Source organism: Mycetomoellerius zeteki, unplaced genomic scaffold (genome assembly GCF_001594055.1).
Source record: "Mycetomoellerius zeteki isolate Tzet28-1 unplaced genomic scaffold, Tzet1.0 scaffold22, whole genome shotgun sequence".
NCBI classification, from domain to species: domain Eukaryota; kingdom Metazoa; phylum Arthropoda; class Insecta; order Hymenoptera; family Formicidae; genus Mycetomoellerius; species Mycetomoellerius zeteki.
The window spans coordinates 305,807-328,237 of NW_017257172.1; the positions used below are offsets into that span (position 1 = coordinate 305,807).

General features: G+C 36.2%; 3 protein-coding genes across 3 annotated transcripts; 1 reads left to right on the forward strand and 2 right to left on the reverse strand.

Moving 5' to 3' along the window:
- Positions 1-449: 449 nt before the first annotated feature.
- l(3)72Ab (U5 small nuclear ribonucleoprotein l(3)72Ab) lies at positions 450-13,572 on the reverse strand. Its single transcript, XM_018448160.1, is given in 7 exon segments — positions 450-4,696; positions 4,699-6,472; positions 8,328-8,655; positions 8,766-9,012; positions 11,684-12,203; positions 13,153-13,316; positions 13,501-13,572. Coding segments are annotated over 7 exon segments (6,354 nt in total). The 5' UTR covers positions 13,546-13,572; the 3' UTR covers positions 450-1,420.
- A 1,631-nt stretch (positions 13,573-15,203) lies between these two features.
- On the forward strand, positions 15,204-18,596 carry kra (basic leucine zipper and W2 domain-containing protein kra). Its single transcript, XM_018448163.1, is given in 9 exon segments — positions 15,204-15,416; positions 16,003-16,074; positions 16,158-16,438; positions 16,660-16,964; positions 17,085-17,304; positions 17,306-17,332; positions 17,409-17,628; positions 17,791-17,952; positions 18,043-18,596. Coding segments are annotated over 7 exon segments (1,266 nt in total). The 5' UTR covers positions 15,204-15,416; positions 16,003-16,013; the 3' UTR covers positions 17,943-17,952; positions 18,043-18,596.
- Positions 18,597-18,655: 59 nt separating this feature from the next.
- SerRS-m (Seryl-tRNA synthetase, mitochondrial) lies at positions 18,656-21,248 on the reverse strand. The gene is made up of 4 exons (XM_018448162.1): positions 20,946-21,248; positions 20,096-20,826; positions 19,834-20,001; positions 18,656-19,069 (listed from the first exon to the last, which is right to left on the reverse strand). Exons 1-4 carry the CDS (start codon positions 21,012-21,014, stop codon positions 18,730-18,732), a joined length of 1,308 nt encoding a protein of 435 aa, XP_018303664.1. The 5' UTR covers positions 21,015-21,248; the 3' UTR covers positions 18,656-18,729.
- Between the last annotated feature and the right edge of the window lie 1,183 nt (positions 21,249-22,431).

The window sequence follows — 22,431 nt, forward strand, 5'->3', positions numbered from 1 at the left end:
CACAGAAAGATTGTAAAATGATTGCATATACAGGGTGGGGCATTTTAATCGCCCCAGGCGAATATCTCAGAAACTAAGAGAGATACAAGAAAAAGTTTTATATGAAAGTTGTAGGTTTTCTTAGGAGAAAGGTGGAAATAAAGGATTTTGGATAGGGGGCACTACTAAGGTCAGGTCAGGGTCAACATAAATTTTTTAAATGGAACCCTCAATTTTTTATTGCATATTTTTGTAGCACACCTCGAGAGCTTTCCAAAACGTTATAATAAAATATTTTTTCATGAAGCACTTTTCGAGTTATAAATCTTGAATGTTAAAGTTATTAACTATAGAACAATATACTAAAAGCTCATCAAAATCGGAAGGGGACATTTCTATATGCTTCTTTGTAAGGATTGATCTTGAAATAATAAGAAAATTAAAAAGAAACTAAAATTCAGTTTTTTGTGGCTTTATGTTTACATCACCAAGAATAGAAATTCATGTTTAAAAGTTTGGTAAAAGTCGGTACTTTTTTATCTGCGCTTTAATATCCTGAAATACATATTTGTTATGTAAACAATTACAGAAATCGTCGTTTTTTACGCGGTGAAAAATTAAATTTTAATAAGAGTAAAACACATAGTGTCAAAGTACACATTTATCTACTTGAAGAAAAAGTGTGCCAATACAACTGCGGGATTTGTTAGCCATGTTTTATGCTAGAGTTTAATTTACAGACAGCTGCACAAGGAATCGTATCAGTTCAAACTTTAATACGTGAGCGCTTCGACTGTCATACGCTGCGCAGATTTTTTCAATAGATATGTGGGATGTATATATATGCGGTTTCGTAGCTTTTTGACAATTTTTTTCAAGGGATGTATATATATATATATATATATGCGGTTTGGTCCACCTACATTCTGGATTTATCCCACTGCGACGCACGCGAAAGAAGGAAGAAAAGGGCACAGTATGCGCAGTCGGTCGTTGTGAAATCAAACTTGCGAAAATAAAAAAGAACTTGTAACCGTATCAAAGAGCGATTATCAGTACAATCAAGTACAAATCAGTACAACAAGTTAAATCTTTATTATATTATAACGTTGTATAATTCTCTCTTCCTCCCTCCCCTCTTCCTTATCATTTCCCCCTTTACCATTGGACCACAAAAAATAGGAAAACAAAAAATGAGGCGTACAATTTTTTATTTCACATATGTGCTTAGAATAAGGACGACAATTGAAAGACAATTAAAATATTTTGGATTGAATTTGTAGACTAAAAAAAATTATAATTACTATTGGTACAGATTACTCTGATATTGTTAACAAATAAAAAAAATTATATGAATAATGTGATATTATAATACTTTTGACATACCTATATTTGTACAAAAAATTAGTATATATTATGGAACATATTAGGTTTAATGATTTCAATCAGAATCTGAACCCGAACTAGCATCCGATTCATATTCTCCGACGTTGATGATGAACTTGTATTCTTGATCGCAACCAAGATAAGCATCGCTCATAAAGTACAGAGTGTAGGAATGCTGACCGGGTGCAGGAGCGACAAAATCCAACTTAATCTTTGCCTTTTGTTGTAACGTCAGACGTTTGATAGAGAGCAACGAGTTGCTCTTCGGGTCGCCAATTACTACCCACCAACCTTCCTCACGTTTTTGCGGGAAGAACGGCGCGACTACCGGCCCGATTACCTCATCTTCCCGTTCCAGTTGTACGATCACATTTACTGTGCCGCCACTGTGTAATTTGTCTTTCTCCTGTACTTCATACGACATCTCAATGTTAGGATATCGATTGCAGAATTTGGCCACGTCTGCCATCTGCGCATCCGTTAACTGTAATAGCCGATTTCGATCATCATCTTCGAGTTCCATGACGTCAAATACAGTCTCCACGCCCTTGTCGGTGCAGCGCTTGATGGTCTCTGCTGTAAAGTGCGGCAGTTGTTTCAGATATGAATCTTTGGACCACATCGCTTGCGTCACCATCTGCGCAAGTTCCATAGCGGCGACGGCAGGTGCTAACCATCCAGAGGAGCTTAAGACATCGACACAAGCTTGTATCAGTCTTACGGCCTTGCTCAACACCAGTTCAGTATCCTTTTGTAATTCTGGGCCTAGCTGTATCCTCGATAAATGAGCTTGCAGAAGAAGCTGCGCCTTCACATGAGGATCGGCCATTCTAGCAGCCTGTGGAGCATGAGGTAAACGTGCAGCCAAACTTCTCAGTAAATTTTCTTCTCTTTGTCGCACCGGAACGCTCTCATACTCAGCAGCTGCTGAAATAATCTCTAGCAAACCTCTGATCTTCGTCTTGTTATTAAGAGACAGACTGAACAATTCGATAGTAGCGTAATTGATATAGTAGTAGGCAGCAATCATTCCGAGATTAAGAGGCAAAGTATCCATTTCGTCTTCCACAGCGACACATTTGGCTTGTTCTAAATCAGTTAATGTGCTCTCGACCAGCTCGGATAGATGATCTGAGAGGTGCCGATGTGTGACACCTTGCAGGCCATAGTAATTAGGATTTTGAGTGAGTCGTCGATACAGGAAAGTCCACGTGAGGTAATCGACCGCGTCTTGTTTATTTTCGATCGTCTTCGTCACAATCTCCGCGTTGAAGTGATCATGCAACCGACGATCCAAGTGACTCTCTACCGGTAGTGGTTCATTTAAAAACTTCTTAAAAAAATCTTTTTTTGAGCTTTGACACAAGAGCACGCATTTGGCGTCTTCATCTTCTAACGGACGATTAGCTCGCGCTACCATCTGCAGAACGTCTGTGATCGGATAATCCTCGTAGGCATGTGTCTTGCCATTATAGCACTGTGTGTCCATGACTACGACAAGGTGGGAGCTGATAGATAAACCCCAACAGAGATCCCTCGTAGCGACCGCAACTTGAATAGCTCCACTGTCAAATAATTGCTCAACTAAACGACGATCGTCGGCCGATAAACCCTCGTGAAGATAAGCCACACCTTGCGACAAAGTTTCCTTCAACGTTTTGTCGCTCATTCGATCGAGAAATGGTTTAATGTCAGCCTCTTCCGCGTGGAAGAATCTCGAGGGTTGACCCTCAGCCGCCGTGAATGTCAACAAGTCGATGGCTGTTAATCTCGCTTGTCGACGAGTGGGTACAAATACGATCACCGGTTTGTGTGCAGCGTGTCGAAGGATTGCGTTATATACTGGTTTTGCCATGGCAGCTAATCTTGATGCGTTATGGGTGACATTTATACCTTGCACGTGCAACTCCAAAGGTACCGGTCGCACAGTAGGATGAAAATTAAAGGTTGCAGCTGCCGGTGCACCCAACCACTGTGCGGCGTCTTTAGCATCAGCCAATGAGGCCGATAATGCTATTATTCTGGTGGGTTTGTCGAGCTGCGAGGAGATGTAACGTGCTCGCGAACATGCAACTTCTAGCACAGGGCCTTCTTCACCACCAATCAACTGCAATTCATCCACGATAAACAACTGGATGTTTTGGACGTTTTTCCGTTGCTTCCATCTACGTGATAAAACGTCCCATTTATCCGCCGTGGTGATAATGATCTGTCCTTTGGCAAGTAGCTTCAAATCCGTTCCTGTTTCACCGCTCAGTAGGACAACTTTTCTTCCCAACTGTTGGCCAAATTTTGCTGCCCAATCAGCATAGACCAATTCAGCTAAAGCCTCTTTGCTAACCATATATACGCATCGTCCTTCCGGATTCTGCGTTAATAACCTTAGCACTGCAAATTCTGCGATGGTAGTTTTTCCTGAACCTGTGGGTGCTCCAACAAATACATTATCGTCGGAATTATAAATTGCGTTGAACACTTGCGTCTGGATTGGATTAAACTGTGGAAAAGCAGAATAGATATTCTCGAATTTAGCGTTTCGCAACGCTGTTATCGGCAGCGCCTGCAAATCCAGCAATTCCGTAGGTGGAAGATTCTTTTCAGGCAATATCAAATGTCGAAAGCTTACAGGCAATTGTGTCTCCGCACCAATCCACCGATCGGATACAACGCGCAAAAAGTATTGTGGTGGCAAAGGCTCAAAGACTGGCACGAAGAACTTAATTACATGTTCATCAGCTGCGTATTTGGCCTTCAATAAGAAATATTCGTGATGCAAAATTACCTCTGAATCTACGTCTTCGACTAAGATCCAAAACGCTTCCGACATACCGTGAATTTTCTCGTCCCATTGGAAATCTGGTGTGATAGTCAGCACAACTCTTAGAGTGGAACGTGTAATCGGCTGGATATGCGTGGACAAGCCAAGCTTCGGAAATTGATGGACGTATTTGTGAATGGTTTTGCCTAGTTTCGGCACGCGGATCAATTCGCCTATCTCATTGGGTCCCAGATCGTACAGCCTCTCCCATGGAAAGTTCTTCTTCTCGATCTTTTTCACAATCTCTTCCGGCATCTTACGGAATTGTCTGAGTGGCGACATTGATTGCCACATCCTGCGATCGATCATCTTACAGATAGATAAGCATTTGTCTGCTAATTGTGCCCACCCACGGAATAGAACTATTTCAAAGATAGCTCTCATGAGACGTGAGGCGGATTGCGTCACAAACACCATATCAGACATAAGAGCGAATCCTTCAAGTTTCAACTGCGAGATGTATGCTTGCAATAGCACATTCACTTTCGCGCTTGGTTCCTCAATGCTCTCTTTCACCGGTATCGGCACTCTTTCATTTTGAACTCACTCGACAGTGAAAACACCCGGAACAATTCTATCTCGCTCAATGTGCGTTTCAGCAACTGATTATACGTAGACATAGTTTCGTGAGTACAATAATAATGAGATGCTATTCTACCTAATTCGGTCGCTTGAAAATTGCCAGATTTGCGATCGTACTTGATTAAGCCACTACGATCTAATCCGACTGCAGCTGAATGAATCAGATCAGCTCTATGCAGTTCTAATAAAGGATCTTGTTTCAATTTGTCGTGACTTATTCCGTATAGATTTGAACAGCGAAGCATTCTAATGTAAAGATAAGTATAGCCAAGCCAGGTAACCGCGTCTCTGATATTCTGAATCGTTCCTAGCACTACTTCCGCATTTAACATATCGGACATCTTACTGATTAATTGGGATTCAATAGGTAGTTGCTGATTTAAAAGCGACAGATAATATTGCAGCTCGCTATGATTTGTGATGAGGATACCCTCGCCTTTAGTGTCATACTGCGGTCGACCGGCTCGTCCTAACATTTGCAGTACGTCTAAAGCGCCCAGCTCTACCCATCTACCTTTCTCCGGGTTGTATACCTGAGTACCCTTGATGATAACTGTATGAGCCGGCAAATTGACACCCCAAGCTAAAGTCGCTGTAGATACGAGAACTTGTATGTGTCTATCGGCGAAGAGATCCTCTACCAGCGTACGATCCACACGAGTCATACCGGCGTGATGAATCGCAAAACCATATGGTAGCAGATCTTTAAGCTCTTGATTTTTTACTTGCTCTGCTTCTGTTCTCAAAACCTCCATCGACGCGGAACCTTCCCTAAGAAATTGACCTAAGGTATCTTTCTCCAAGCACATATCTCGAATAGCACGTGCTGTTTTTCCGGTTTCCTTACGTGAATGCACAAATATCAGTACTTGATTCCTGCCAGCGTGTTCCATTGTCTTTTCGTAGACGATCTCATTCATTACTTGGAAACGCTTCAACGCTTTCTTCTCCGTAACGCCAATATACTGCTGTTCTAAAGCTACAGGCCGGAAACTATTGTCGAAATAGAACAGTCCTGTCTCCGGTTTAATGCGCAAAAATGCTGCAACGTCTTGATAATTGGGTAATGTAGCCGATAAACCAACAAGACGCACGTCTTCTTGAGTAGTTTCGATGTTTCGTATCGTTCTTGCGACCAGTGCTTCCAGAACAGGACCTCTTTCGTCATGCAATAAGTGAATCTCGTCGATAATAATCAATCGTACTAATGATGTGAAAGTTTTCTCGCCACCCTTTCTTGTTATAATATCCCACTTCTCCGGGGTACATACTATCACTTGAGTAGCGGCAATTTGTTCTCGCGTTAACTGATGATCACCCGTCAATTCGGAAACAGTCAGATTATATGTTGACAATCGCTTGCGGAAATTGCCGACCATTTCTTGCACCAGCGAACGCATCGGAGCGACATAAATTACTTTGAATTCATCTGCATTGATTGTACCATCAGCGTTTATATGTCTTCCAATTTCTCGCATCATACACAGCAGAGCTACATTGGTTTTACCAGCTCCTGTTGGAGCACACAGCAGCAGATTCTCATCGCTCTCCAATGCCGTCTGATATAAGCGACTTTGTATACGATTCAGCGTCTTGAAACCATCAAAAGCAGGTTGCACATACTTAGGTAATTGCTCAATTGGATGCAATTTTTCATTTTCCGCAAACGGTTTCGGTTTTAGAGCAGGAACGTGAACTTCTTCATATCTGTAATTATTAAATGTTCAAATTAATATGAGCAACAAAGGTAACGAAAATCTAAAAAAAAACATTTATTTGTCTAGTATCACTTACAGATTGATTTTTAGAAATCATTTTGATAAACTATAAATATTATTTTCGATAATTTTTTGACAATTTTATATAAAAAATAATGAATCGATTCTCCTGTTAACTCATCACTACTACCTCAGAATGTAACATCAAAAACGAAAAACACGATAAAAATTCTTGTAAATCATATTTGAATAAAAATATTTTTCAATAAAACAATATTTACAACCGATAAAATAGATTTATATTATAAATTAAAAGTAACAAAAACTATCTTCTTGTTTTGAGCAAAAATTAAATCATATTTATATCTATGTATTATTAATTTGATAGTTTGTCATAGCTGTGAATACAATACTAATGTCATTTCTGGTTATACATAATTCATTTCTATACTCGAGAGAAAAGGATAAAATCTGACCAGATCAAATTATATCTCGGCATATCAAATTATATATGGTCAGATATACTCCGATATGACTTCTCATATCAAATCTGATAAACAATAAGACGAACCATTCACCTAATTGTAAAAAACATCTAACTTCTATCGGAATGTTAATTCCACTTAAATTAATAAACCATTCATCGTGTAAAAAATCAAACGTATCTAAAATCAAACGTATCTTACAACGTAAAGAATCAATTTGTATTTGAAAGGTTTATTCTAGTCTCTGCAAGACTTAATCGCCAAATGGCCTTTCCTCACATGTTAAAAAAATTTATGACGGGTAAAAATTTGTTGGATAGAATGTCCTGTTAGAAGATCATATATCAGATCAATTGCTTGGACTGTGAAAGCATGTGGGTCAGACTAAAAAAGACAGCTTAAGACTATAATTAAAGAACACAAGTCTGATATTAATAAAACAAAAAAAAGCGGATCATTGTCGGTTATTTCTAACCATCGACTATTTGAAAATCATGATTCGATTGGGATCACGTAGAAATTTTGAATAATAAGCCATCCTTTATTAAGAGAAATATCTCCGAAATGATCCACATAAAAAGGTAACAAAAAGGTTCAAATAAGCAGATTGATACGGAATTGCTTTCTGATCACATCTTCTTCTATCTTTGATCCTTTCTCTGCTTAGTAATTCCTACTCTCCTTATCATTGCTCTCTCCAAATTATTATTTTATCCATTCTTATTTTAATTACAGAACTTTGCGACAATCAACTGTAGATTTAATGTATCATCTGATTTACAGTTTCAGAAAGGTGAAGAACTATACGGACTGATTATGTGAAAGTGTTAAGGAGATTTGTCTGTTAGTCGAAAATCAACTTAGAGTCTTAATTTTTTTTATATGATGTAGATAAATACTGTACAAATAATCCCACTATTTAAGCAATATTGACCGATAGTTTTCTTGTAATATTATTCTGAAGTTGACCATAATGTATGCGTATGAAAATAATACAAAATCGGCCTTTATACCGATTTTGAATTGCTCTTATCATGCGCCATAGCCTGTCACTGTCCGTCACATCGCGAAGTGCAACATAGTGCAAATATACACTCGACTTCCCGAGTCGTTGACAATTTCATACATTTGTTAATATTCTATACACTAATAATTTACTAAGAATATAGCACATAAATAGTATCCACAATTCATTACACTAATATTGCATATGATACGGAATCGCTATGACAATTTATTTCAGTCGCATTTTTTACTCCAAAGTTATAGGCGAACCTTTTTAAGATGAAATATATATTTTGTATTGTTTTTTCTAACATTTTAAATGTGTTTTTTAAACGAATTATATATTATACTCACCCTTTCCGCTGTTTTCGAAAACTTCCGTCAGGTAATTGGCAACGCTTATTGGCCATGAAATGACTTCCTTGAGCAAATATAAGATCCTCCAAATCTATCAAGTTTCTTGTACCTTGAACCTGTCCTCCAGGTCCTCCAGTATCCTCATTCTCTTCCCGTCTTTTGCGTTGGGATCTCGCTTCCATTGTCTCATCAGCATCATCTTCACCTTTACCTGTATCTAATTGCCGCAAGATTTTGGCAAGCACCGGGTCATCATTCATTTTGTTTCGAATTTTTTGTCTTTCTGATTCAGACTGCGATGAGGCCAACATCGTACAGTATGCAACTGTAAATTTTATAAATAGTTTATTTTAAAATATTTTTCTTTTAAAATCATATACGAATAAAAAATTACAAATATATGAATATTAATTTGCTAACATATGCAATTCTTACCTGTATGTCTGTATTTTTTAAGCTGTTTAATGAAATCAAAACAATCATAACCTAATAAAAGCACAAGCTGATTTTCACATTCGCGATCATCTGCGGCATCTTTCAAGACAGCTAATACTTCAGCAGCTCTCGCTTGCGATACCATGGCATCATCATATATCCTACTTAATCTTCTTTGCAACCAATATGCATCAATGTCTAATGGATGTAATGGTTTTTCTTTCTTCATTTCTTCTGTTCCACCCAGCTGAAAAATATGTAACAGTTCATATAAATACTCCAAGTGAATTCCTACTAATAATAATTGAGTTTAACATTAACTTATTATTAACTTCCATTTAAGGCTCTTGAGTAGTGACCACGGCCATACTGAATCGTAATGTCATAAGCAAGAAATGAAACATTAATTTTTGTTACATGCTATTTGTAATAAAGATAATTTGGATAAAACGAAATGAGATCGTTTGGAAATACCTGAAAATGAATCGTAGCTATTCTTAGTTTAAACTTCCCTAACATTCAGTAAATAGTCATTAAAGATGATAAAAAGCATGTGAAATGCATTTCATTCAATGCGTATGTGTAGCCTATTTTTATGTGCCTTTTACTACAATATTGACTCGGACGGAAGGGGGGATAGCTTTGACCTATTTTTATAAATGTTTCAAAGCGATCTCGTCATTTTGTTTTATCTAAATTGTCTTTATTTACAAATGACATGTAACAAAAATTAATCCTTCACTTCAGATATAGAGTTTTCATAAAGTCCGAAAACGCTAAGATATCTTGAAAACGATCAACTAACGCAAAAAATATATAAAGACTCAAAGTTGTAGAACTATTATACATAAAATGTACTTAATAATGATAAGAGTTTGATTTTGGATGGAGTTTGCAATGTAAAGGTCAAGTTGAATTTTTTACACTCAACATGACTTGGCGTTAAAGAAAACCTTCCTTGAGAGCGAAATCGAATTTTTTTCTTCCAGAGTGAATATTGTTGAAACTATGAGAGGTAGAAAAATTGTTTTAAATAAAAGTTGAATGGTTTCAAGAATACTTTCTGAGATAATTAGCCGATCCGGAACTTTTGATACGCACTGTATAGTAGTATACACACAAAAATATAAAAATTGAAAAATTTTTATGAAACAGCTCGAATAGAAAAATTATAAAACATCAGGAGACACGGTAGTGTCTCGTGGTAAGACACGCGCAACGACATATCAGCGCGAGACCGGCCATGTATCTTTATGCCAACCGTCGATATTTTCAAGATCACGATTATGAGATCAATAAGAATTGAACCGATCAAGTTCTAAGTACGCTCAATCGGTAGCTTCCACCCAAAATATATAATGAAAGTGTCTTTATTTTTTCTCTGCCTTGTGACCAGAGATATTGTGATGCAAAGTTTTGATACGTTAAATTCTTACTTCAAATAAAATAAGGAAATGAATCGCAAATTATAGTATGTAAAAGGGTAATTATGTAGAATAGGGAAGGTCGCCTGCATCGTCTTCATCTTGACATATGTTGTCAAGGTCAATCACCCTGAGTGATTTTCAAAAGGTTTTAGCTGACGCTCGTTATATTCGTTAAAAAGTTATTAATAAAAAACTTCAAAAAATAACGCGTGGAAAATTGTACGTTCCTAAGCAGAGGGAGGAAGGGGGAGGGGGAGAGGGAAGGAAGGGGGGGAGAGAGAGGGAGAAGTGTAGAATATTACTTGATATTGAATATGTATAGTAGAAATTTGGCTGTGTGTATTTCTTAAACTTATTTTGTTAATAACTTTCCAACGAATAATAAGCGCCGGCTAAAACCTTTTGAAGGTCACTTTTGAAGGTCATGACATTGACAACATATGTCAAGGTCAAGGCGATTCGGATGGCCTCCTTATACTGCATAATTACCATATTGTTTTATCAAGAAAGTTACAAGTTGAAACAATACAAAAATTCAATAAAAAAATAACACTGTTTTTTTTTTACCTTTACCACAATGTCGTACTAATAGGAGATATGACGTTCTCCGTGAAAACTAAATAAGACCTTCCACTACAACTGCTCAGAAACAACTGAGATGAAATCACAGACTTCTGTAAGTAGACTGCCGACTTTGCATCCATGTTTGAAGAGAGCTTTGGGGTCTGAGCAGCGTCATATTTGTGTTCACTCATTTTCACATGTATAAATCACATGGATAATCACTGCTCAAGTAGGTATTGGAAAGTATTTTTAGTACCTATTGTATTTATAATAATACTTATGAAAGAAGAAGAACATTACTTCTTACTTTATAACGACTTCAGCAGTTTATTACACTGCAAACAACCATTTTACATTATTGTTTTTCAGAATACAATTAAAAAGTTACTATGAAATGACATTTGACATTTATGATAATTTCTACTCTAACGTAGTGTTTTTACATTCAATTCACGTGATACAGACAGGACGCACATGTGAACTGAAACAAGGATAGCTCCGAATTAGGTTCATCTCTTCAATCACATTGAATCAGTAGTCTAGTTATAAAAGTTGTGGATGAAACACTGTTGAATCAAAATAATTGACAAAATGCGACAATGTAATTTTGACACAACTGCTCTTTTGTAATGAGTTTTAGCAACTCAGTTATGTCAATTTACAAGAATTAAGAACATTAAAGGGCCGTTCTATTTGTGTAAACAATTAAAAAATGACAATTTTTGAGTTATGTTGTTGTTCTGGAAAATGAACGATATATCCAAAGCTTATTATAATTGAAAGAAGTCAGTTGGTTGCGTCCTTTGTTAGTTTTATAATGTAAGAAATTTGTGGCACATTGAAAGTCATAATTGAAGGAATACGATATAAATAGTAACTTGTTTTGAAAATTTATATTTCAGTAAGACTAATTGAGCAAAACCTTACGTTTTCTGCATGAATAGCTCTGTCATCATTAGCTTCTTCACCTTCATCACCTTCGTCTTCATTTTCTCGTACTTCTCCATATACATCTTCATCATCTTCCTCGCTACTTTCTTCAAACTGTACATTGATCCCATATGTTTCGTCAATATTTTCATCATTTGTTGTACTTTTTTCGTCGCTACCAAAATCCGTGATCTTCTTACCAAGATTTACAAGCAGTGCAAATCTTTCTTCTGCTAATAAACCGAGTAAAAGTTCAGTTTCCTTTTTCTTTTCTTTCTCTTTAAGTCGGTCATTTTTTAATACAGCTAGTACTTCATCAGCTGCACCGCAAAGAATATCACGTGGTTGGTCACCTAAAGCTTCTTGTATGAAACTGAGTAATACTTCGTAAGTTTGACGTGTCTCTTGTGTTTTTGGACGATATACAATACCAACCATTTCATTCACACCTTCAGATAATAATGTTGCTCCTTTCATACGAGTGAAGTCATATTGTGCTTCATCGCGTTTTTGTCGTCTATAAAATGCGAAACATATTAACTTTGAAATAATTGAAATATATAGATTATAAACTGTTGTTATAAACTGTATTAACAGATAGTTAATCTGATAATTAAATTGCATTATTATAATAAATCTTTTTATAAAATTACAAAAATGGAAACTATTTTAAAATTATTATTTAAAACAGTAATAAATTACACTGAAAATTGACCACTGTTGTGAATATTGTCAGTGTAATGTATAACTTTTTTATATAATAGTAATAATTTTAAAATAGTTTTCGTTTTTTTGTAGTTTTATAGAATTGAAAGAAGCTGCAACCCAATTTATGTTTCAAGGTACCTTTCATTTTCACATGCTGTAAACATCAGTTCATCCTTGTTGTTTATCAAATATTAAGCAAGGACTAATGATACTTACAAGCGCTGTAAATGCAAAAAAAAAAAAACAATGTACCTTCAATGTTCACTATTCTTTAAGTGCTACTTGTGTCTTGACGTTAGAATCAGAAATATAATGTCAATATATCGTCAATAATAGGCGATTTTTGGCGTGCTTCTGGTATAGCAACCAAAAGCAACCGCGACTAAGGTTATCTTCATTTTCAGGGATCAGAAGATAAAGATAGCCCCAACCGCAGTTACTTTTGGTTGCTGTACCAGAAGCACGCCAAAAATCGCCTAATACTTTAGTAGAAAGTAAGATTTGATTGTATGCATAGAATTATCATTCCTGAGACAGACGTTTGCTCTGAATCTGCTGACACGAAATGTTTCAAATCTGTCCTCGTGTTGTTGAATACGTTGTTGATTATGTATTACATGTTTTTAACTAAAAAATACACAGCACTAGTCGAAAATTTGTGCTCAGAAAATTTATGCATTAAATTGCACGATTTTGCAAAACATGCTTGGCTATCAGGGTTGTGTTCAAATCCAATTACTGATTTACAATAAACTTACTTGACTTTTCTTTCCTCTGCTTTTCCAGGTTTGGTACGCTGGGCCCTATCACCCATACGAGTACCATCCAATTTTCCCACGAGAGACATAACTTCACCGGTAGCTTCATCTCGACTGCGTCTTTCTATTAACCGGACATCAGCTTGTAAAACAAGATTGGAATTCTGTAAATGTTATCGCGATATAATGCAACAAAATCGCATCGCAGATACAACATGCCGTAAATGTAACGTCATAAATATCATATAAGTCGTACATTATAAAAAAGTTAGCACATAGTAAGATAATTAAAACCAATTCTTATGTCATCATTAAAAAAATCAACAATTAAAAATAAGAAATACAAACCGCTTTATATTCGTATTGTAATTGACGTGCAGCAGCGTCCGCCATGATTTGTTTTCAATGAGTACGTCGCGCGTTCACGAAGGATCGAAAGTGGGCACGAAACATTGGGCGAGTTCAAGACGGCAAAGCGGCTAGGCATGCTTACCGAGCGATTGAATATGATTGGTTGGATCTATAAGTAACAACCAATTATGTTCGATTTGCTTGGCGAGCAGGCTAGCCGCTTTGTCAACTCGAACGCGCCTATTGGTTGCGTTCAGCAGACTCAACAGTTGAGTGAGCGCTCGCTGCTATTGATGTATCCTTTTAGATCTAAAATTCTGATTGGATAAGCTAAAAGAATATACCAATAACAGCAAGCGCTCACTCAACTGTTGAGTCCGCTGAATGCGCCCATTACGTGAGCGCGCGGAATGGCCATTCTACAATAAGCCATTAGTCATAATTCAGAAGTAAGAAGCTGAAAATTGACCAATCACAGTCGTCAATTTCCAGCTTCTAACTTCTGATTTATGACTAATGGCTTATTGTAGAACGGCCATCATATTCGACTGTGAATACAGATCCCCTTTACACTCGATACGCGTATTAACTAGTAACTTTCTATTAAATTATTTTAATTTAAGCAACGTATTTAAAGAATGATGTACTAAATTGGTAGAATATGCATCAAAATGATTAATTAAATACACATATCATGTATATGTTTACACGTTTCGCCGAAATTAAAATAATCCAATAGAAAGTTACTAGTCAGTATCCGTGTCAAGTGCACAATGTAAACTAGGCAACAGAAATTTTGTCTGCGAGGCAGCCCTAAAGCCGGCGGCACGCGATGCTTGTTTTCTTGCTGAATTGCTAGCTAGAATAAATTCTTGCCACCGTATTGGCTACGATGCTGACACTGTCAGTACCGCGGCCAATACGATGGTAAGATTCTAATCTAGCTAGGAATCCAGCAGGAAAACAAGCATCGTGTGCGGCAGGCTTTAGACCGGAATCAGACTACGCACTAAAGATTGAGGTTGAAGATTGAAGATTGAAATTTGACCAATAAGGACCAATAAGAAATTTTAGCTCCTTTCATTTCGATTAGTCAAATTTGAATCTTTCAATCTTCAATCTCAATGGCTGCGTTCAGCAGACTCAACAGTTTTGCAACCGTTTTATGATTGTCTGCTGAGATAGGACCATTCTTCTAGATCTAAAAGTATGATCCAATCAGCGCGAAGGAAACTTCCAACAGTTGTAAAACAAACGTTCTGCTGAACGCAGCCATTGGCTGCGTTCAGCAGACTCAACAGTTTTGCAACCGTTTTATGATTGTCTGCTGAGATAGGACCATTCTTCTAGATCTAAAAGTATGATCCAATTAGCGCGAAGGAAACTTACAACAGTTGCAAAACAAACGTTCTGCTGAACGCACCCAATCTTCAATGCCTAGTCCGATTCCGGCCTAAAACCTTGTGTCCACGATGCTAGAAATTGGTCCGAGATCTCGGAGAGAGAAAGAATTAACCAATCACATTTAAACAATTTAGTCACATGATCAATGCGATTGGTCAATTCTTTCTTCATCCGAGATCTCTAGTACGGATTTCTAGCATCGTGGACACTGGGCTTTATAGGTATGTACGCTTCATTCATTACATTTGGCTGATTTGGCATGTGCGCAGAACCGTACGAAATTCGTCTCGAGTCTCGAGAACGAGCACACCTGGGTTTCTTCCACCATGTGAAAATTGACCTGTCGGTTTGTCGTCTAGAATTCGTTAACCATTGTTTCTTCTCTGTCCGAGTCTCTTTGATTTTGCTGACCTCGAGAGCGAGTGTCTTGTGTCTTCGTTAAAACGTCTCACGTTAGTCATATACGCTCGCACGGGAGAGATTGTTCTACAATTTGTACGTGGTTCAAAGTAAGTGATCCGACGAGCGGAAAACATCATCGGCTATGAGAGAGTCGGCAGATTTGTCGCACACGCTTCGCCGGATTTCCTCGAGTTACATTTAATGGCTTCGGCCATCGTCGTGGTTACGCATCGCGCGCGATCTTAACCTCCGAATTAGCCATTCTAGCATTACATACATATGTAATCCTCTGGCCTTGCATGTTACAGACGCCCGACAACAACGCTAGACTATTTTTCTCGTCGTTATTTATCTTATTCTATAACGTGATTTATCTTATTCTATAACGATTCCAAAGTTGAAATGTTACAGCGTAATGATGTCAAGCACACGTTTTCTTCAACTTCAACTTACATTTTTGCAATTTTACAGCGATAGATTTATATTGAATATAGGAACTCGAGCGTTTGGCCATTTGCACGTTTCTTGGAAATATTCATTGAATATTTGAATCTCAAGCGTTTGCACGTTTCTCGCAAACCTTTTTTAAAACGTTTCGAAATTCTATCCCGTAATTTATTGTTCTTGGAGAAGTTTCAACATAGAAAAGATAATCTTATAAATAAACTACATTTATCTATATAATATTTTCAGAAGAGTATTGTATGAGTCAAAAAATAGAAAAACCGATACTATCAGGTCAACGCATAAAGACCAGAAAAAGAGGTAAAAAGCAATTGTTATTTAATATGTAAAATTTTAAAAACCAATTTTCTAAATCTTATACTCACAAAAGCAATTGTTTGTAGATGAAAGAGAAAAATATGACCCAACCGGATTTCGAGATGCGGTTTTGCTTGGTTTGGAGAAAGCTGGTAACGACTTAGAAGCAATTTCTAAATTTTTGGACGCGGCTGGTTCCAAGTTGGACTATCGTCGATATGGAGAGGCACTTTTTGACATCATGATAGCTGGAGGCCTTTTAGTTCCTGGTGGTTCCATTGCTCAAGATGGTGACAAACCAGTTAAAACTAGTGCATGCGTTTTTGAACAGCCAGAGGACATGGAGTCTATGCGAAATTTTGAACAGGTAAAAAGTAAATATAATTGTGTATTTTATTTTATTAAGTTTCTATCACTGTTTTAAATGAAATTAAATAACTTGACATTTCGGGACATTGTCTTATTTTTCACACGTCTGAAATTTCGGTAATTTGACGTTGCGGGTCATTGTCTTATTTTTTAAATTTCGGCACGTTTGTTTTCACGACATTGCACGTCCACCAAAATAAATATTGTTTGAATAAACAGGTTTTTATCAAGCTCATGCGGCGTTACAAATATCTGGAGAAGATGTTTGAGGAAGAAATGAAGAAAGTATTAGTTTTCATGAAAGGATTTTCACCTAAAGAAAGAATCAAGCTAGCTAGGATGACAGCACTGTGGATCTCAAATGGTTCTGTACCACCCACGGTACTCTCAGTCCTGATAAATGAACATCTTGTTAAGGACAATTTGGCATTAGACTTCCTACTGGAAGTCTTTGTTACTTGGAAACAGGAGAAGGGTTTATCTAGTTTAATGACAGCTCTGAAGAAAGGTGGTATTGAGGGAAGGTAAAGCTAAAATATGTTGATTATTATATGTACAATTTAGATAATTTCTCTTAATATTCTAATTGATTCGCCTCTATACTTGCTATCTTGTTTATGTGATTCCATTCGTATATTTTGTAGGTTGATGGAGTTTGTACCACCAAATAAGCGAACAGAGGAACACTTCCGGTCTGTATTCGAAGCAGTAGGCTTGGCGGATATCGTTAAATTACACAAGGCTCAAGCCAGTCAAGAAGCTAAGCGGGATTTGCAACAACTTCTCTTGGATGATTTAGCAGAAAATAGGCCGATGAAAGACATTACATTAGATCTCAAAGAAATGGCACAAAGGAGTGGCATTCCTACCTGAACATGAAGTGATTGGATTGGTAATTGTTTTGTTTTTCTCTTATGCACTTTATTAAGACACAAAAGTATTGTTTTTTTGTCATTCACCGTTTATAGATTTGGGTTGTCGTAATGGGCCAAGCTGAATGGAACAAGAAAGAAGAGTTAGTCGCTGAACAAGCACTGAAACATTTAAAAGTTTATACTCCACTGTTCGGTGCTTTTACAACCACTGCCAGATCTGAGCTTGCACTCATCCTCAAAGTTCAGGAGTTCTGTTATGAAAACATGAATTTTATGAAAGTCTTCCAAAAGATTGTTTTACTCTTTTATAAAAGTATGTATATATATATATATATATATATGTTGAGAGAGAGAAAGAGAGAGAATTACTAACACCAAGATTTTATATAATATACATTGTAGATTTGTATATATAATTTAATTAGATATTGCAGTAAATAATTTTGTTATGAAGAATCGAACGTTTGACTTTTAGCGGAAGTTGTGTCGGAAGATGTAATATTGAAGTGGTACAAAGAAGGGCATTCCGTGAAGGGGAAAATGCTCTTTCTAGACCAAATGAAAAAATTTGTGGAGTGGCTACAGAATGCTGAAGAGGAATCTGAATCAGGAGAAGAAGAGGATTAGAGATATTCAAGTAACTTTTTACAAAAGTTTATACAAAATCCACGAGGAATTTATATTATATTTTATAATTATATTTTACATCATTTTTTTTTCTCTATAGGAAAACGCATCATTGCCAGTGACAAGAAACGATAGTCCTAAAATTTTGAGATATAGATCAAGAACAATATCAATCAGAAAAGGCATATGGAAAAACAAAATATAAATAAGATATAAATAAAAGTCAATGTTAGGAACTCCATAATGAATTAAGTATTCAAAAGAATAGAAAATTTTTAAATTATCAATAAGGACTAAACACTAACATCCAATCAGTGTGGAGGAACTGTAAATTTGCAACATCTTTGAATTGTATTACTTTAAGAAAAAATATTTTGTGTTACATTTTTATAACTCCGCTACAAAATATATACAGAATAACAAAGAATTATAACAAAAAAAAAAAATCTTTATTCCTGTGTACGTACAATTTTCGGATCCCTGTCTTTCTTTGTATAATAATATTGTACTAGTTTATAGAAAATATACTGACAGGTGGTGTTTAATATTTTGAAGTTTTGGTAACAATTCCTTATAATACTTCCTTACGATAGAATGAACAAATGTCAGGAAGAAGTTTCACGATAACATAAATTGTCTTTATGCTAAAATTTGTTTCATGATAACATTCTAATATTATTGAAAAATAAAAATGCTTTTTAAGGACTTGATCTAGAAAAGAAATTTGTTCAATCTACGATCACAATATTCATTCATGGGCAACATGGTTGCAATATTTATACTTTATTTATGCTTTTTCTTTTACGTTTAATTTTTGTTTATATTTGTAAGTTCTCATATCTGCGATTGGTTGCTTTTTAATGAGTGTTTTACCCTTCATCAGAGGCACCAACTCATTTGGCACAGTGATACGATGATGTTTCGTTTGATATGTTTCACACAATGCGATTAACATGCGAGGTATCGCGCACGCAGTTCCATTTAGTGTATGCACGTGAGCTGCATTTCCGTCTTTTGTCCTATATTTAATATTGAGGCGCCTTGACTGATAATCCGTGCAATTACTACAACTGGATAATTCACCGTATAATTTTCTTCCAGGCATCCAACCTTCCATATCACATTTTCTGAAACAAAAAGAATTACATTTGTGAAAAATATAAATGTACTGAGTGTCCCGTTTTAAATGACGGCCTCAAATATCTCTTGAACAGTTCACTTTAGAGAAAAATGTTTCAGACAAAAATTTTGTGATTTTGAGGGAGACATAACACTATTGTACTATTGATTTGATCTTGAGTGATGTTGTCAAGGTCAAGGCGAAGTCATTTTGAATTTTTTAAATAGACAATACAAATAAGAAGTAAAACCAAGGCCATAGGAGTCAAACGCAAGATGTAAGTAATGTGGAAAACATTTAATAAATCTTTAAGAAAGAACGTTTCAAGTTTGAATCATCTTCAGCTTGTATTGTTAATTAAAGGAGTTTTTCAATATTTAACATTTTGTTTAAGTATATTATTGCTAATTTTTAAATAGAACCTCTCATTTTTCATTACATATTCTTGTAGCTTATCTCGAGAGCTTTTCAAAGTTTTATAATAAAATATCTTTTCATTAAGTACTTTTCGAGTTATAAAGCATAAAAGTTACTGCCGTTAATTAGCATTACCCAAGATATATCATACGTGATCGGATTTACACCTCTTCTATGCGCTCGCACTCACATACGTCACACACGTGTGCGCGCGCGCTCGCACATATACACACCATGAATGAAAAATGAGGGGTTTCATTTAAAAAATTCAAAATAACCTTGTCCTGATCTTGTCATTTAAAATGGAACACCCTGTATATAGATGTAAGAATATAATTGTCCACAATGCATTACCTATAAGCTGATGAACCTAAATCAAGTGATGGCATATCCATTATTTGAAAGTGCAATCCTAAGGAAGAGAACAATCCCTCCTGTATATTTTGAAGATCTTGAAACATTTCCTCAGATTGATTCGGTTTGGAGCAAACAAACATTTCCACTTTAGTAAATTGATGAACTCTGTCCAAACATATTAAGTTAAAAAATAAAATCAATTTAAAAAATTTGAAGTTTATCTTTATATGTTAATCTTAATAACAATGTAATCTCTTGCCTATAGATTCCTCTTTCATCTAGAGAACCTGAACCCTCTGCACGATAGCATCGGCTGACAGCAGCCAATTTCATTGGTAATGCGTCATGGGAAATTATAGTATTCATTAATTTGCTAGCTAATGACATTTCTGCAGTTCCAGACAAGCTATAATTGTCATCATAATGAGAATCTAAATTGTATACCAAAGTCCTATTATTATCCACTATTAAACCACATCTCTCGATTATTTTAGTAAGGATGATGTCAGGTACTGACAATAATTTAAATCCATGCTTCATTAATCTTCTAAGTGTATACTGAACTAATGCTTCTTCCAATTCTGCTAGATCCCCTAAAAGTATATAGCTTCTTTGTCCGGTAACAGGACCGAGTGTATGGGTTCTTATTGCTTTTAAATTAGTGGCAAGTTCAGCGAACTCTTGTGGCTCAAAGTCAAATTGTGGTTTTCTGCCACATTTCTTCAGCAATCTTGGTTCATCTCCATACTCAATTACTGCAGGATGCGTGCAATTTGGTATTTTGCTTAATTCTTGCAAAAGCAATTCTTGCTTCTCAGGATTGCCAGAATATTCGAGAACTTTATCAATATCTCCAATACCTTTTCGACTTTTAATATTGCTGAAAATAATGTCACGGTTTGCAGGATTGCATACAAAATCTATATCATATTCTGGTTCTGGCATAAATAATCTCGTGTCGATTATATTTTTCTTTGGTGTTTCTGTGGGCTATTACAAATATTATTATTATTATTATTGCTAAATAAATAATACTTTAAACGTTTTATTATAAATATAATTTGTTACTATATAATAATGTACAAAAAATTGCAAATAATAGTACATACTAATGTGTGTAGCAAGAAATGCCGTGCTCTACAAAACTGCTTGAAATTTTGTTGAAGATTAACTCTCATTTTAAAGACAAATGTATTAGTTTATATAATCTCAATAATGTGTCTAGTGTTAAAAACGGGAGCAATTATTACAGTTTAGCTAAAGCGGCTAAAATATCAATAAAATTAGACTCATTCGACGCGTTTTTGCATGAAACGAAATAATCTGGCAGAAATAAGCGTCGCTCTGCCCCAAGAATCGAGATATCAAGTGTTAAAGTTAACGACTATCGAGGTTATGAAATTTGTCAACTGGGAAATTGGCCCCGCGCAACACCGAATCACACAGAGGATCAACCAGTGTTGCTAAACGGGCCGGGTTTCAGGCGCATGCGCGACGATGGAGCAGCGAGTATGTACAGTGGTTTAACGCTACAATACACGTAGGCCGTGGTCCGATTTATGCTGACAACGCTCATGAGCATTATTTGTCTTCGTTCAACATTTGACAAACAACAAGGATGAAATGATTTTTAAGCGTCGTAAGCGCGAATCGGACCGCGGCCGTAGTAAGCTTGGTTTAAGAAGTAGTCGACTGTGATTGGTCAATTTTTTGCTCTTACTTTTTAAACCAAGTTTACTACGTGTATTGTAGACGGGCCATAATATGTAGCCGTGTAGCCAGGGTAGGAAAAATGGGCGCGTAGTCTAGACGGACTCTATGTAAGAACGGGTTAGGTAAACATATTAATATATTATACATATTTGTATATATGTATACATACGTAAAATATGTAAAATATATTAAAATTTTCAACATTTTCAAAAATTTTTACATAGGCGATTAATGATCTCCTATTTACTAGCGACAGGTACGTTATTTTCGACGCGCCGGCGCCTGAAACCCGGCTCGTCTAACACATAAGTCCGGATCTACAATAGGTGTTTTAAGTCTTAAGTCGTAAGAAATTGACCAATTACAGTCAAATTCGAGGAAAATAATCGACTATGATTCGTCCATTTTTCATGGCTTAAGGCTTAAAATTCTATTGTAGATCCGGGGTAAGGGCTGTGTTCCAAAAGTGTTTGCCAGCGCTGGCAGGACTTCGTCACCGTTCCAAAAATCATCGTAGCACGCTGTAGCAGTGTGCTGCGAGAGAGTAAAGACGTCACTAATTTTGTCGTCATTTCCTGCTGCGGCTGCTGTTGATGAAGAGGTGAGGCAGCTACAGCACAAATATGGCGGAAAAGATGGAGGAATTAATCTTAATTGATGCTGAGAGTAATACTGAATTTAAAATAAATATTTCGGTAGAAGATGCTGAGAAAGCAAGAAGTAGTGAGTAGATTTATAATTTTTTTTAGTCAGCTTTTTGTGGTCACATTTATTTATTCATACTTTGAATTCAAATACAGAAATTGGCATAACCTACTATATGTACATACAAGAGGAAATCAGAAAGTAAATTTATTTTATTCACATACAATAGGCGTTAAC